The 14,859-nt window shown below is 41.2% G+C and overlaps 1 protein-coding gene across 2 annotated transcripts; it reads left to right on the top strand.

Annotated features, from left to right (window-relative positions):
- Window positions 1–2,312: 2,312 nt before the first annotated feature.
- LOC123128365 (uncharacterized) lies at window positions 2,313–14,643 on the top strand. Of its 2 annotated transcripts, XM_044548347.1 has the most exons (24): window positions 2,313–3,023; window positions 3,125–3,249; window positions 3,318–3,412; window positions 3,486–3,719; window positions 4,493–4,580; window positions 5,186–5,237; window positions 5,693–5,758; window positions 6,120–6,268; window positions 6,345–6,415; window positions 6,541–6,738; window positions 6,822–6,863; window positions 7,428–7,526; window positions 7,716–7,805; window positions 7,923–7,998; window positions 9,339–9,435; window positions 9,527–9,596; window positions 9,709–9,885; window positions 11,251–11,373; window positions 13,114–13,197; window positions 13,285–13,469; window positions 13,551–13,689; window positions 13,798–13,857; window positions 13,960–14,031; window positions 14,114–14,643. In XM_044548347.1, the coding sequence occupies exons 1-24, from the start codon at window positions 2,578–2,580 to the stop codon at window positions 14,225–14,227; spliced, it is 2,952 nt and encodes a 983-aa protein (XP_044404282.1). In that variant the 5' UTR covers window positions 2,313–2,577; the 3' UTR covers window positions 14,228–14,643. The 2 variants fall into 2 exon arrangements, with proteins under 2 accessions (XP_044404282.1, XP_044404283.1); XM_044548348.1 differs by lacking the exon at window positions 5,693–5,758 and having other exon boundaries at window positions 2,329–3,023.
- The last annotated feature ends 216 nt before the right edge of the window (window positions 14,644–14,859 follow it).

Below are 14,859 nucleotides of genomic sequence, written 5' to 3'. Positions count from 1 at the left end.
CGGTAACCCCTCGAACACTTCCGGCGACCAAATAAGGACTTCCCATATATAAATCTTCATCTCCAGACCATTCCTAAACTCCTCGTGACGTCCGGGATCTCATCCGGGACTTCAAACAACCTTCGGTAACCACATACTATTTCCCATAACAACTCTAGCGTCACCGAACCTTAAGTGTGTAGACCCTACGGGTTCGGGAACCATGCAGACATGACCGAGACATCTCTCCGGCCAATAACCAACAGCGGGATCTGGATACCCATGTTGGCTCCCACATGTTCCACGATGATCTCATCGGATGAACCACGATTTCGGGGATTCAATCAATCCTGTATACAATTCCCTTTTGTCTATCGGCATGTTACTTGCCCGAGATTCGATCTCGGTATCTATACCTCGTTCAATCTCGTTACCGGCAAGTCTATTTACTCGTTCCATAACGCATGATCCCGTGGCTAACTCCTTAGTCACATTGAGCTCGTTATGGTGATGCATTATCGAGTGGGCCCAGAGATACCTCTCCATCATACGGAGTGACAAATCCCAGTCTCGATTCGTGCCAACCCAACATATACTTTCGAAGATACATGTAGTACACCTTTATAGCCACCCAGTTACGTTGTGACGTTTGGTACACCCAAAGCATTCCTACGGTATCCGGGAGTTGCACAATCTCATGGTCTAAGGAAATGATACTTGACATTATAAAAGCTTTAGCAAACGAACTACACAATCTTGTGCTACGCTTAGGATTGGGTCTTGTCCATCACATCATTCTCCTAATGATGTGATCCCGTTATCAATGACATCCAATGTCCATGGTCAGGAAACCATGACCATCTATTGATCAACGAGCTAGTCAACTATAGGCTTACTAGGACATATTATGATCTATGTATTCACACATGTATTACGGTTTCCGGTTAATACAATTACATCATGAACAATAGACAATTATCATGAACACGGAAATATAATAATAACCACTTTATTATTGCCTCTAGGGCATATTTCCAACACTAGCAACATGATCCTTCAATTGTTCCTCACACTCCACCCATGTCCCGTCCTCTCTCCTTAGTCTCTTGATAGTATTCTTCTTCTTCCTTTCTGACGCATAGATATGAAAATCCCCAGCCTGCAACCACTTAACATGAGCTCTCTATCTCCAGAATATGTCCTGTTGGTGGTCCAGTCTATCCAGCTTTTCCCTCAAGAGATGCTCTCGAGACACCGTGTTCTCGTCAATCGGTGCTCTCCTCACATGTTCTAGCTCAGTTTTTATTGTTTTAATTCTTTTCTCTAGACCCCCTAACACATTAGTGTCCCAATTTTTTAGATCTCCCGCGATTCTTCTTAGTTCCCGAGATAAATCATTTTCGCCTCGAAAAGACGCGTCGGACCATGCATTCCTGACTATCTCTTCACATCCCTCCTCCTGCAACCACTTTGCTTCAAATCTGAAGCCATTGTTCCCTCTTTGAGGTCTCATAGTTCTATCTGCGCCTTTCATATGTATAGTCATAGGTCGGTGGTCAGAGTGTCTAGGATCTCATGTTATCACTTTGTATGATGAAAATCTTATGCACCAGCTCCGGGACCCGACGACTCTATAAAGTTTTTCCTTGACATATCTGCTCGCTTCATGGCTCTAGTTTCTCCAGGCATACTTGTCTCCAAGATAACCCAGATCTCTTAGACCACAATCTGAGAGTGCTAATCTAAATCCCTCCATTTGTCGAGGGGCCCGAGTTGGCCCTCCCATCTTTTCATGACTATACAGGACCTCGTTGAAATCACCAGCACAAAGCCATGGGAGCGTGAGTTGTTGATCAAGAATTCTTAAGAGCTTCCATGTTTTCTCCTTTTTATTTGTTGCTGGCTCGCCATATATGCCAGTAAATCTTCATCTAAAGCCATCCTGCTCCACTACCACCACATCAATGTGATTTCTTGAGTAGTTGTGCAGATCGACTTTTACATGATTCTTCCATAGCATAGCAAGCCCCCCACTTCTTCCTTCACAACCCCTCACCACTATGCTTGTCATCCCTAGCAAGTACTTAAACCACATCATCCTTCTCTCATCCATCCTTGTTTCAGATAAGAAGAGGATGTCGGGGTCCTCACGCTTCTGGAGGTCCAGAGCCCCCGAACTGCCGGGCCATTCCCCAAACCCCGACAGTTCCAAACCAAAATGTAGTGTTGACTGATAAGAGGACAACAAGAGGGAAGAAGAAAGGAAAGAAATCAGGGTTCAGCTGTGTTATCAGTAAAAGCCCATTTGGAATGCAGCCCAGCCCAAAGGCTCACAACCCAGAAGCTCCCAGCTTCGCAAGCAAGAGCGGTAAGGCGTGAGATGCGGATTAGCCGAACCGGTTGCCGTGGTATCTCCGTCTCCCTCCCCTCCGTTGCGGCCGGTCGCGCGCCACCGTCTCCGCCGCGCACACACGGGTCCGGTTGCCAATCTCCCCACAGAACCATCCCGTCCTCATCGCCGCCGCCGCCCAACTCCGCGACCTAGCGTTCCCTAGACCGCCAATTCCTCCCCCCCATTTGCTTCGGAAGCTGCCCGAGATGCACCATGCGATGCGGTTGCGCTGCCTCCTCCAGCACCCGCCGCTCTGGTGCAAGTGCAGCTCTCTAGGAATCTCCACGAGTGGCGGCGGTTGCCTCGTCCGGAGGTTCAGCGCAGTCGGGGCGCCGAGGCCGTGCGATGCGGGGCGGCGGCTGTGCCGGTTCTACGGTTCCAAGGGCGGCGTAGGCAGCGCGGAGGCGAGGGGCGCCGGGGCAGCGGAGGCGGCGGCAGGGAGCAGCGGACGGTGCAGCGAGCAGGAGCACGCGCGCCTCGGCGAGAGGGACCAGCAGGAGTGGCTGAGCGGCGAGAGATTCCTCAGCGACTGCAGGAAGCGTGAGTCGCCGTTCCTCACCAGGCGGGAGAGATTCCGCATCGAGTTCCGGCGCCGCGTTGTACCGTGGGAGAAGGGAAACCTCACATGGCAGAATTTCCCCTACTACGTCAAGTGAGATGCGCACACCATCTGTTCGATGTTTTGTTTGAACAAAGCTTAAATGAGTGTGCTAACGACTAAGCTAATTCGTTTTATTTGATTTGATTTGCAAGTGAGAATGCAAGGCAGCTGCTGCGAGAGTGCTCGGCATCCCACTTGCGGCACAAGGGCATCACGTCAGAGTATGGCTCTCGGCTACCATCTTCTGGAGGGAGGATATTGCTCCAGAGCTTGCCAGGTATTATCCGGTAAATAGGAGGATGCTTAGTGATGCAAATGCTGGATTCTGAGATTTGTTTGATGTAGGAACCGAACTCTACAGAGAGAGATTGGTAAGAGCTCTTGCACATGAGTTGCGGGTGCCACTACTAGTCCTGGACAGCAGTGTTCTAGCTCCATATGTAAGATACTGAAAACCCTTGCGTACAAAATGTGAAGGGGTAGCTGCAAACCTAATAAATCCTAACTTGTTAGGATTTTGGGGAAGATTCTTCAGAAAGCGAGGAAGAAGATGAGCATGGTGAGTCAGAAGATGAAGGTTCAGAGTCTGAGATGGAAGATGAAGGTGATGAAGATTGGACAAGCAGCAACGAAGCTAAATCAGGTGAAAGTGATGATGAGGATGCTCTAAAATCTGTGGGAGAACTCAAAAAGTCCGTGGATGACCTCAAGAAGCTGGTCCCATGTACTATTGAGGAATTTGCCAAGGTGATATATTGCATTCTGATGTGTGACCGTACCAATAAATAAACGCTTGCTCATATTTTGGTCTTGTGCTACCATGAAGGTTTCATAATTCTTGTTCAGAAAATCACTTTGTATCTTGTTCCTTTTAATGTCCGCAAAGCAGGGAGCATCTGAGAATAAACAATCTTCATTTAACTGTAATTCTTGCTCAGAAAATCACTTTGGATTTTGTTCCTTTTAATGTCCGCAAAGCAGGGAGCATCTGACAATAAACAATCTCCATTTAATTGTAACACCATTTTGTAGTCGATGAGAAATTATGCTTCAAGAATGTTTCAAAAATATGCTGTTGATTTTGGATTGCTTCTTGAACTTATTATAAATAAAATGGTTACAGCAACCAAAAATGCTACTACCTCCTATCCATAATAAGTGTCGCAGTTTTGAACTAACTCCAGTTCAAAACTGCGACACTTGTATATATTTGACTGCAAACTCATGGCTGTACCCTCTCAAGTGTTTACTATTGAGAGTCACTCCCTATTTTAATATATTGAATTTCGAGACAGTATATCTAATTCCTGGAGAAGTAAACATTGTTAACCTAGTAAAATTCAAGTTCAGTGCGCTACCATTTCTGCTGTTTCTTTTTTAATTGTCTTCTTTTGCTTTGAGAAAACATCAAGCTAGGACAAGCCATTAGTTCTGCTTCCTAGTATGTACCTTCAATACTGCCTTGTTAGTTTTACATGTATATGTAGTTGATAGTGCTTTTCATTTGGTTGTGCTTCTAGAGAGTAGTTGGTGAAGAAGAAGGTACATCATCAGAATCCCCTGAAACAGCCAAGTCGTCAGAGGAAGATAAAAGGCCTTTCCAAAGGGGTAATGTGATATTTCACTCCATCATGAATTCATGATTTTTTTTTCTGGTATGCTGCCACCTCGAATTATTATTTTTGTCCCGGACTACCCTCAGCGACCATAGAAATTTTGCCAGGTACATGTATATGTGTGACATCTTTTTTTACTGATACTAAATCCGATTAAAGCATTTTATCCTGAACCTGGATTACTTGGGAATGTGTCTACCGTCTTACTATCTGATGATCTACGACCAAACATCTTGCCTACTCTCTTGAAGCAAGTTCTAGTTATGCTTATCTGCATCGTCGTTTGTAATTTCCTTTCACCTGGCACACATTTGAGCCAGGCCTCTATTGGCTCCACTGAATGAAATGTCACCAACTCTGGAGTTCAGACTTCTTTTTAGAAGTAAACACTCTGAAACCAAATTAGAAATACATGCTACATTGTACTCCCTCCGTCCGGAATTAACTGTCGCTGAAATGAGTGTATCTACACACTGAAATGCGTCTAGATACACTCATTCAGCGACAGTTAATTACGGATGGAGATTGTATTAACTATGCTTTTTTTAACGCAGAAGTTTAATTCTAATGTTGTTCCTTTCCAATACTTGTTTTCAGGAGATAAAGTCAAGTATGTTGGTTCCTCAGCAGTTATTGAAGCAGATCAGAGGTGATTGCTGAATATTGATTCTATTCCTCTTGATTTGCTTTTCATGATAAGGTTTCATGCTCTGCATGAAGTACACATGATGTGTGCAGCCGCACATAGTTGTGTGCGTGTTTTTGTGCTGAGAAGGGTGGGGGGAGCACACACGTGAATCTACTCGTGTTCCGTATGTCTCCACGTGAGGTGTACACAAGCACATGATGGACTAGTTCGGGTTTGGTCTTGTGTTAGTGGGTGGATTTGTTTTAAGAGTTGACCATCTACACATCTAGCGTAACAGTATTATTGTCCATCGTATTGGTGAAATTGGAAAAATACACCTATCTTGGTTTCAGGAGCGCATGTTATCTGTTATTTGTACTGCATACCAGAAGTTACACCACCTTTTAATTTTACGGTGGTTCCCTTCTGAATCGAGCTTCATCACATTAACACTGATATGTACCATATATACACAGGATCATTTTGGGGAAATTACCTACTCAAGATGGCTCGAGAAATGCGTATACTTTTATTAGTGGCAGGTGGGTGGTCTATCTTTATCGCGTGGAACATGATAAAATGACTTTGGTACTTGGTAGTTCTGAGTCCCAAGGCAACATTGTAATCTGAATTTCATGTTTTGGATTTCCTGTATTATTATTATTATTATTATTATTATTATTATTAAATGCGTCAAGAAAAATATGTCTTAGTAACTTAGTTGAATTGGCACTCTTTCTGTATTTACTGTCATATTTGTCTAGAGTAGGGTTATTTACCTTTGGTGTTGCTTACCATGTATCCTATAAAATAAACAAATGTAGTGTGTTTTCTCTTACTTTTTTGCCTGTACACATTCTCGGTTTTATGATAAAAGACTGTTTCTAACTTTACGTATTGCAGGACTCTGTCAAATGGGCAGCGGGGAGAAGTATACGAGATCAATGGGGATCAAGTAGCTGTCATATTTGACCCTCCTGCAGAGAAGCTGCATGATGGTGACGAAAATAGCAAGGAGGAAAATGCAAAACCATCTATTTACTGGGTTGATGGTATACCCCTACTCTGTTGATCGACAGTGTGATATGATTATTTCAGGCACCTTCATCTGGTTTCCTCTTAATTTAGCTCAAGATATTGCGCATGACCATGATATTGAATCAGAAGATTGGCATATCGCAATTGAAGCACTTTGTGAGGTGATTTGTGAAAATATATATCATGCATATATATTTTTCTTAGACTTCAGAATATTTGTTCATTTCTTGCCAGTCTCATTTGATAAGTTTACCTGCTCCTTTACTTGCTTATGATTCTTGAATAGGTTCTTCCATCTCTAGAGCCAGTCATTGTCTACTTTCCAGACAGTTCCCAGTGGTTATCTAGAGCAGTTCCAAAATCAAATCGAAGTGAGTTTATCCAAAAGGTAGACAAAATGTTTGACCAACTCACCGGACCAGTAGTAATGATATGTGGGCAGAACATGCTGGCAGCAGTATCCAAGGACAAGGATAAGGAACCTGTAAGCTTTAGAATTCTCGTGTGCTTAACTTTTAACTGATAAAACACTTTCTTAGTTCTTATTTTTGTTTTGGACATCTACAGCCGAAACTGATGTTTCAGAATCTCACAAGCCTGTCTTCACTGGTAATTATCGATATTCGATTACATATATTATGTACACGCTTATTATCCGGAATATATTTTTCGTAATCAGAAAATAACTACTTCGCTCCGTCAGCTTTGTATTTTCTTGTGCGATCTGCTCTTATATTAGAAGGCACAAGCTCATAATGTTATTTCTTTAGTTTCTGCATTGCACTACACAATTTGCTGTTGCAAAACATGTTTGTTTTGACTAAAATTACAATTACACACCAAATATTGGCCTTTTTTTTATGTGGTGCAATCACAAAATAACTTCTCTAGTTGCTGATCGACGAGAAACACTTTGCGTTCTGTAGAGCATGTGTAGAGAACACAGGTAACTATAATTTTGCTACTAAAACCAAAACTACTAGCTAGCTCCTTATGAAGCATAAATTGCAGTATAAGCATAACTATAAAAGCTCAATAGAAAATAGGCATAAGTTTTATCAATAGCCTTATTTTGCTTTTGCTTTATACTGTCCAAAAGCACTTGTATATATGTAATGTTGCCATCTCATATTCTAAAATTGGTACGTAATTACCTAAAATGTCTATATCCAGCCATCGTCCCTGAAGCGTTGGCTAAAAGTACAAAACGATTCAAGACCCAGTGATATAGCAAAGATCTTCACAAACAGTTTCGTTGTTCCCCTTCCAGAGGTAAGATTCTTTTGCTAATCGAAATAAATATGAAGTTGTCCGATCAAAACGAATAAATGAGAGGGTCCTCCATAAACATGTGATTATGCCATCACAGTGTTTTTGGTTAAATCCATGACCTGCTGTGCCTAGAACATTCATCAAGTGGGGGAAACTCCTGACTCTTGTCTTTTGTTTATTTTATTACAGGAAGGTGAGCAACTAAGAGTTTTCAATAACCAGATTGAAGAGGATAGGAAAATTATTATTTCAAGGCATAACCTCGTTGAATTACACAAGGTCTGGTTACAGTGCTTGTGTGGTCATTTAATTTCCTGCAAATATTTTCTTGTAGGAAATGTTCCTGGACTTCTGTTTTCTTATGTACTTCCTGTAAATTGTGATTAACCAATGCAGGTTCTTGAAGAGAATGAACTATCATGCGTGGAGCTTATGCATGTGAAGTCTGATGGTGTCGTTTTGACAAAGCAAAGTATGTATGCTAACATGCTTCAGCTCAGGCATCCTGTATTTTTGTGCAATTTGTTTGACCAAAAACAGTAGGGGAGTCCCTGACAGTAAAAATTTATAGATGTTCGAAAAAATTTATAGTGGTATTTACAACAGATCCAAAGCATAATAAACTTATGCACAACAGAATCGTGTTAGGGAGCAAATCTAAGCCTTCAATGGCAGTTTAGGCTCCATTTTGAGCCTATGGGGATGTAAAAGCAGGTCATCCTTAACTAGGATTCTCCAGGAGGTAGTATTTTCATTTTTCATGTGGCTGATACCAAACACCATCTTATACGCTGGTGTCTTACATACACATTTAGAATATTCCTTCCTTTTGAAAATTTTGTTTGAACTATTATCAACCATTTGATACTCTGTTAGTGTTGTGTTTTGGGGAATAGTTCTATGGCTGTTCATGTAAACTATTATTGTTGCCAATGAAGTGCAACTGCCAGTGCCACAAGCCCACAACCCTGGCTCTGAATAACTCCAAGTACTCCCTCCGTCACAGTTTACACGGCGCCGTGTAAACTGTGACGGAGGGAGTAACTGAAATTATGTTATATGCACAGATATAGGGCTTAGTTAATATATCCAAATAAATGCGGAATATTATTTAAAAATGGAGGACACAAAATATTGATAGAGATCGGATTAGTACCACTTAGGGGTCAAGTAATGAAGTAAGCCTCCTATGTAAGCGACACTCTGTGTATGATGACAAGTTAATCAGTCTATTATCTCCTGTTCATCATTGCTAACCTATGTTCTACTTTCTCTTCTCCTACTACGTGCCGTCCAGCCACCTAGTTTCTTCGAAATTAATCCTGATTTCACCTAGGTGTCCGGCCACCTAGTTTCTTCGAAACTAATCCTGGTTTCACCTAGTTGTCAGTATTTGGCCTCTGGTTGGTTACCAGTCTTACTATCCTAGTACTATAGAAACCTTGTAGTGAAGTCTGTTTGCCCGGAAATATAATGTTTCTACATGTACTTATAGTTTGATGATTGATTGAACGATGAATCCATGGAGGTAAACCAGATAATTTTTTTCTTTGGAAGGCTACATTGCGATTTATAGTAACTGGCTGTAGTTGGCTGGTTACAGGTGGGAACATCTTGTCCTTTTGAATTGATTTCTATGCTGGACTTCAGTTGAAAGGGGAAAGTAGATTAACAGACTCTTTTGATGGGCTATGAATACTAAATTTGATCTTATTTGTTCCTCCACTACTCGACGGGAATAAATTTCCATCACCAGTTCTAAGGTGGAGGTGAGGTAAGATGAGTACTCAATGAGTGTATTGCACATTGCAGAAGCGGCGAAAGTTATTGGATGGGCTAGAAGTCATTATCTGTCATCAACAGTTCTTCCCTCTATTGAGGGTGAGAGATTAACCATTCCACGTGAGAGGTACTTAACTTCAATTTGAACCGCAATAGCATAATTGTGTATTTGATCTTTTTTTTTCTGACATTTTACTATTGTTTGCAATTTTGTGAAGTCTTGATTTAGCCATCGAGAGGCTGAAGGAGCAGGTTACTAAATCTAAGAATCTTTCTCAAAATCTCAAGGTATTTTGCTAGCTTAGTTAGCTTCCCCACCTTTCTTTTCTGCTACTGCAACCGTAGCCACTAGCTGCTGTTCCTATATGCCTATCCAAACTGATAAGTCTCCTATCTACAGAATTTGGCAAAAGATGAGTACGAACGCAATTTCATATCTTCTGTTGTACCTCCTGATGAAATTGGAGTGAAATTCGATGATATTGGCGCGCTTGAGGATGTCAAGAGGACACTGGATGAGCTCGTTGCTCTTCCAATGAGGAGACCAGAGCTTTTTTCTCACGGCAATTTATTAAGGGTACAACTTCCTTTCCTGCGAGACCACCACATCACCTTTTTTGTCGGCATGCTAATGGGACCCATGTTGCATTTGAGTCATTACTGTCTTCTAGACAGGAGTTGCTTAATATTGTGAAAATCAAGGTGGCAATGACTTCTTGCAGAATATAGATATATTTGCTTAATATCGTAAAAATCAAGGTGGCACTCATGAGTTAATTTTAAATGTCATCATCTGTAGTTAGTGATCATATGATGTGGATGTAGACGTTACTGAACAAATCTTTTCCGACTGTTAGTCTAGTAGAGAAAAGTGAGGTTACGGAACTATCCTAAACTATTTCCATCCGCTTTGAAGCATCTATTTCATACCGTGTATTAAACAAGTATCAGTATAACTAACAAGTGTAAACAAGGTTTATCTGGTTGTGCACATCTGTTGGTTCATATCCTTTCAGTTGACCCAGCCAGAAAATTGAATCTCGATCTCTTAAATGTTAAATCCGCCAAACTCCGGTGGTGGTTTACCTGGTTGCATGCATCTGTAGGCTCATATCGTTTGTGCTAGTTGATCCATAGCAAAAATTGGGCTATTGTTGATCACTTAAATGTTAATCTGCTAAATGCTAGTTTCTGTTTCTGCTTATGTATGCTTATGCTAGTTTGTGTTTAGGGATAGTGCCTATGCTAGTTTCTGTTGAGTGTGTAATTGATCATGAAAAACATATTTAATTTCACGAGCATGATTGATTTACAATTAACTTTTGAAGTTTAATATTTAAACCAAATGTTCGGATTCTGCAATTGAAACCATCACTAGTATTCTTACGGTTCTTAGGCACATTCATTGATCTTTTTTTGTCCTTGCTAGTTGCTACCCCCTGTAGCTTGTGTAGTTTTCAGTCAGTGGTGTGTGTGTGGGGCGCTGGCTCGTTACCCTCCCAGCAGTGGCGGAGACAGCACCCGGCGAGCCGGGGCTGCTGCCCGGGCTCCCATGGTGCATGTGCATGGAGCTCTAGTAGTAAACAAATGGTTTACTTACAGTTTGTTTGGGCAAAATCTAATTAACTTGGCATCACGTATATCTTGCCCAGGCTCTAAGTATGAGCTGGCTCCGCCACTGCCTCCCAGGTCGTGTCTATGTTTGTACTTCGGGGTTCTTCACCCTGGTGATTTTCTTCTCCTATAATAGATCACATGCAGTTCTCCTGCATGGTTCGAAAAAAAGAAAACCATATTATTCGAGTTCAGTTCACTGAACCGTTAAGAATTTGCGTGTATCAATAGCTGTTGCTTTTAATATTCGTCATATTGGAAATTTTGATACTTGAATGAGCTTAGCTGAATTTCTCTTATGACTTCTATATACCTGGACCCTTTTCAGCCCTGCAAAGGTGTTTTGCTTTTTGGTCCTCCTGGCACAGGAAAAACACTCTTGGCAAAGGCACTCGCGACTGAAGCTGGGGCAAATTTTATCAGCATAACCGGTTCTACATTGACATCAAAGGTAATTTGATTGACTTGCTCATATATTTTCATTGCAGAAAAGATCTTAGAGATAATGTGTATTACTCCCTCCGCCCCATAATATAAGAGCGTTTTTGACACTACACTAGTGTCAAAAACTCTCAACGAAGGGAATACATGTTATGGAAACTACAAACACCTAACATGAAGTTTGAACAGATTACAGTATGAATTTTCTTTCTTTCTATCTGGGCATATATTTTCTGGCTAACCATGTTTTTTGATGGGTATTTGGGGCTAACCTTCATGAAAGTTACCATATTGGACCTTTAACTTTGTTTAAACAGCAGGCACAGTTCAAAATTGAAATTCATACTGTTAGGCAAGCTCAAAGAAAATTTAATAGTTGCAAAAGGAGGTTTTACTAGTTGCAAGAGAAAGTTACCATATTGGAGTAGGTTTTACTAGTTGCAAGCTAGGTCAACAGTTTGAATTTACGAAATCCTGTTTTTTTTGGGTGAAGGAGGAATACCCCGGCCTCTGCATCATTTGATGCACAAAGCCATTTATTAGAAAGTTCCGAGTAACAATCTCCAACAAAAGCAAAAACAAAATTACAAGTCCAAAAGCCACAATCGGCCAAAATAGGATAAAATGCCTACACACATATCCTAGTACTGGATCGCCATCCAAATCAGTTGTACGTATCCTGTGCTACCGTCTCCCAAGGGTTGCACCCACAGGCAATAAGTTCCCTCACGTCCGCATGGTGAAGTAATGACCATGTAAGGATCCATCCAGACGCTCTGTAGATAACTTACAATCTTTTTTGAATCTTTGTTTTGTTAAACACAAAATCATTTCGACAGTTCCAAATAGCCCAAAGTAATGCACATACTCCCACACGAATTTGCGCCGCAGTATTGGGCTCCACCCCACCTAGGCACACACCCGAAGAAGCTTAATCTCCATCGGAAAGAATCAGGCTCGTTAGATAAGGTGACCTCCATCAACCTTTGAACTAAACTAAGCCATGCGACCCATCTGTCCCCAACCAGAGCTCGCCTGAACTGGATGTAAAATCCTGGTTGACAGACAATAATTGGAAACACACTTGTCTGGTTAATTTTTCTTGTAAACTATAAACTACTCCCTCCGTTCACAAATATAAGATGTTTTGGATATTTCAATATGGACTACATACGGACTGAAATGAGTGAACAAACACACTAAAACATGTCTATATACATCCGATTCATAAAAAAGTTAGAACAACTTACATTTGTGAATGGAGGGTCGAGGGAGTATGTTACTTAACTGACTGAGGTATTTCTTTTGTACTGCTTGTTGAAAAGTTGCATGTTCTCTTACATGAAATGAGGGAACCTACTGATTTGATGGGTCATCAAGTGCATGAAGTTTCTGTCTATGAATCTGGACCATGCTGAAGGGTTCACACCATTAGTTCACTTTGTACTGTGTGTTTGGAGCATGCGATGAGCCGATGATGCAGGATGAAAGCACATCCTTGTGTTTGATTGAATGTATGATATGAATAATTTGGTGATAGGTGGATGGAAGGAACTCATGATAATGTTCTTTTGTTCTGTTCCCATAAGGTGCTAAATTGTGATACTTGGACCTTATATGCCCTTGCAACAGTGAACAAACAAAGGATTTGTATGATCCCTTGGAAGATGGGATCATCCACCTGCACTATCCCATACAGCTACAAGCTTATTTCAAAGCAAAAATCTCACTGCTCTATTTTCTTTTACAGTGGTTTGGAGATGCTGAGAAGTTGACGAAGGCACTTTTCTCTTTTGCTAGCCGACTAGCTCCTGTCATCATATTTGTAGACGAGGTATGTTCATTTCAATAGGAAAATGCTTACCACTGCCTTGGTTATGAACAATCTCTTGGTATGATGCAATTTCATCTGATATGTCAGGTTGACAGCTTACTTGGCGCCAGAGGGGGTGCACTTGAGCATGAAGCAACAAGGAAGATGCGGAATGAATTTATGGCAGCTTGGGATGGTCTAAGGTCCAAAGAGAACCAACGGATCCTTATTCTTGGTGCTACGAATCGTCCATTTGATTTAGACGATGCTGTTATACGGCGTTTACCTAGACGGTAATATACGTTCTTGTGCTCTTTGCTTTCAAACAAGCTATGTTGATCTAGCAAGGTGTTCACCTGTTTCATTCTGTACAGGATATATGTTGGCCTTCCAGATGCGGAAAACCGAAAGAAAATTCTCAAGATTTTACTGGCTAAAGAAAACTTAGAATCTGATTTTAAATTCGATGAACTTGCTAATGTGACAGAAGGTTATTCAGGAAGTGATCTGAAGGTATTAAACAAGAGCTTTCATTACCTTCTTCCCTGTAGTTGAATGAAAGTGAAACCGTTCTGTTTTTGTTCTTTTTTGTGTGCAATCATTCAAATGTTTAATGTGCAGAACCTATGCATAGCTTCAGCATACAGGCCAGTTCAGGAACTTCTAGAAGAAGAAAAGAAGGTAGTTATGCCCTTTTAACTGTCGGCTTGATGCGAACATGTTCATAATCATCAAAACTTGTGTGCATCTCTTAATTCCTTGCATGTTTACTGTCTTCTGTAGGGACGTGTGAGTAGCAACAGCACTCACTTAAGACCCCTTGTATTGGATGATTTTATACAGGCAAAAGCCAAGGTATGTAGGCTCATCAATTTTCCTAAAATCACCAAGTTTTGTGTTTCCCACTACTACTCTTACATTGGTATCCCCTATGCAGGTAAGCCCGTCTATATCTCATAACGCAACAAGTATGAACGAATTAAGAAAATGGAACGAACAGTATGGTGAAGATGGCAGCAGGACAAAATCGCCGTTTGGGTTTGGCAACTGACATGTTACAGTAGCAAAGTGTTGTTTGTAAAATCAATAGGCTGCCTATTTAGTGACAGGAAGTCGGCCCCCATTTTTCGCCCAGAGCCTATTTATACAGCCTCTCAGTGATCCTGTACAAATAGCAAAATATCAAGTCAAACGACAAATTCCAAGTTTTCCTGTAGCTGGTACTACCGAGGATTCCCCAATTTTCCAACATTGCAACGCTGAGCTACAAATTTGCTCCAGCTCTGCAAGAGCCTGACCCAGGTGTAAGTAGCACCAGAAAGTTTCAGTTGTTGTATGGCACTAATTCCTTGGACTTCAACTCAATTTAGTATTTTTTTTCATTATAGCCCTCCAATGTTTCCAGACCACAATGATGCTATAGTATTGCCTGTGTCGGTGTGTAATAAAGATAACATTTTGAGTTTCTATCGTCGTTTTGCGCCCTTTATTTACTGGATGAGTTGTTGTTTTTCTTCTTTGTTAATCGCCATCTCCCGATATAGCAAAACACCAGCATTTAAGTTGTTGTATAATCTTTTTTTTTGTTGCTGAGGGGACTGCTGTATAATCTTTACCCGTGTCAATTGGAGCATTAAGGGATGGTAACCATGCACGTCAGGACTACAGAAGCGGTGGTTGGAA

Source organism: Triticum aestivum, chromosome 6A (assembly GCF_018294505.1).
Source record: "Triticum aestivum cultivar Chinese Spring chromosome 6A, IWGSC CS RefSeq v2.1, whole genome shotgun sequence".
Classification (NCBI taxonomy): domain Eukaryota; kingdom Viridiplantae; phylum Streptophyta; class Magnoliopsida; order Poales; family Poaceae; genus Triticum; species Triticum aestivum.
Note: the sequence above shows the minus strand (reverse complement) of the source record. Positions and strands in the feature narration are given on the sequence as shown.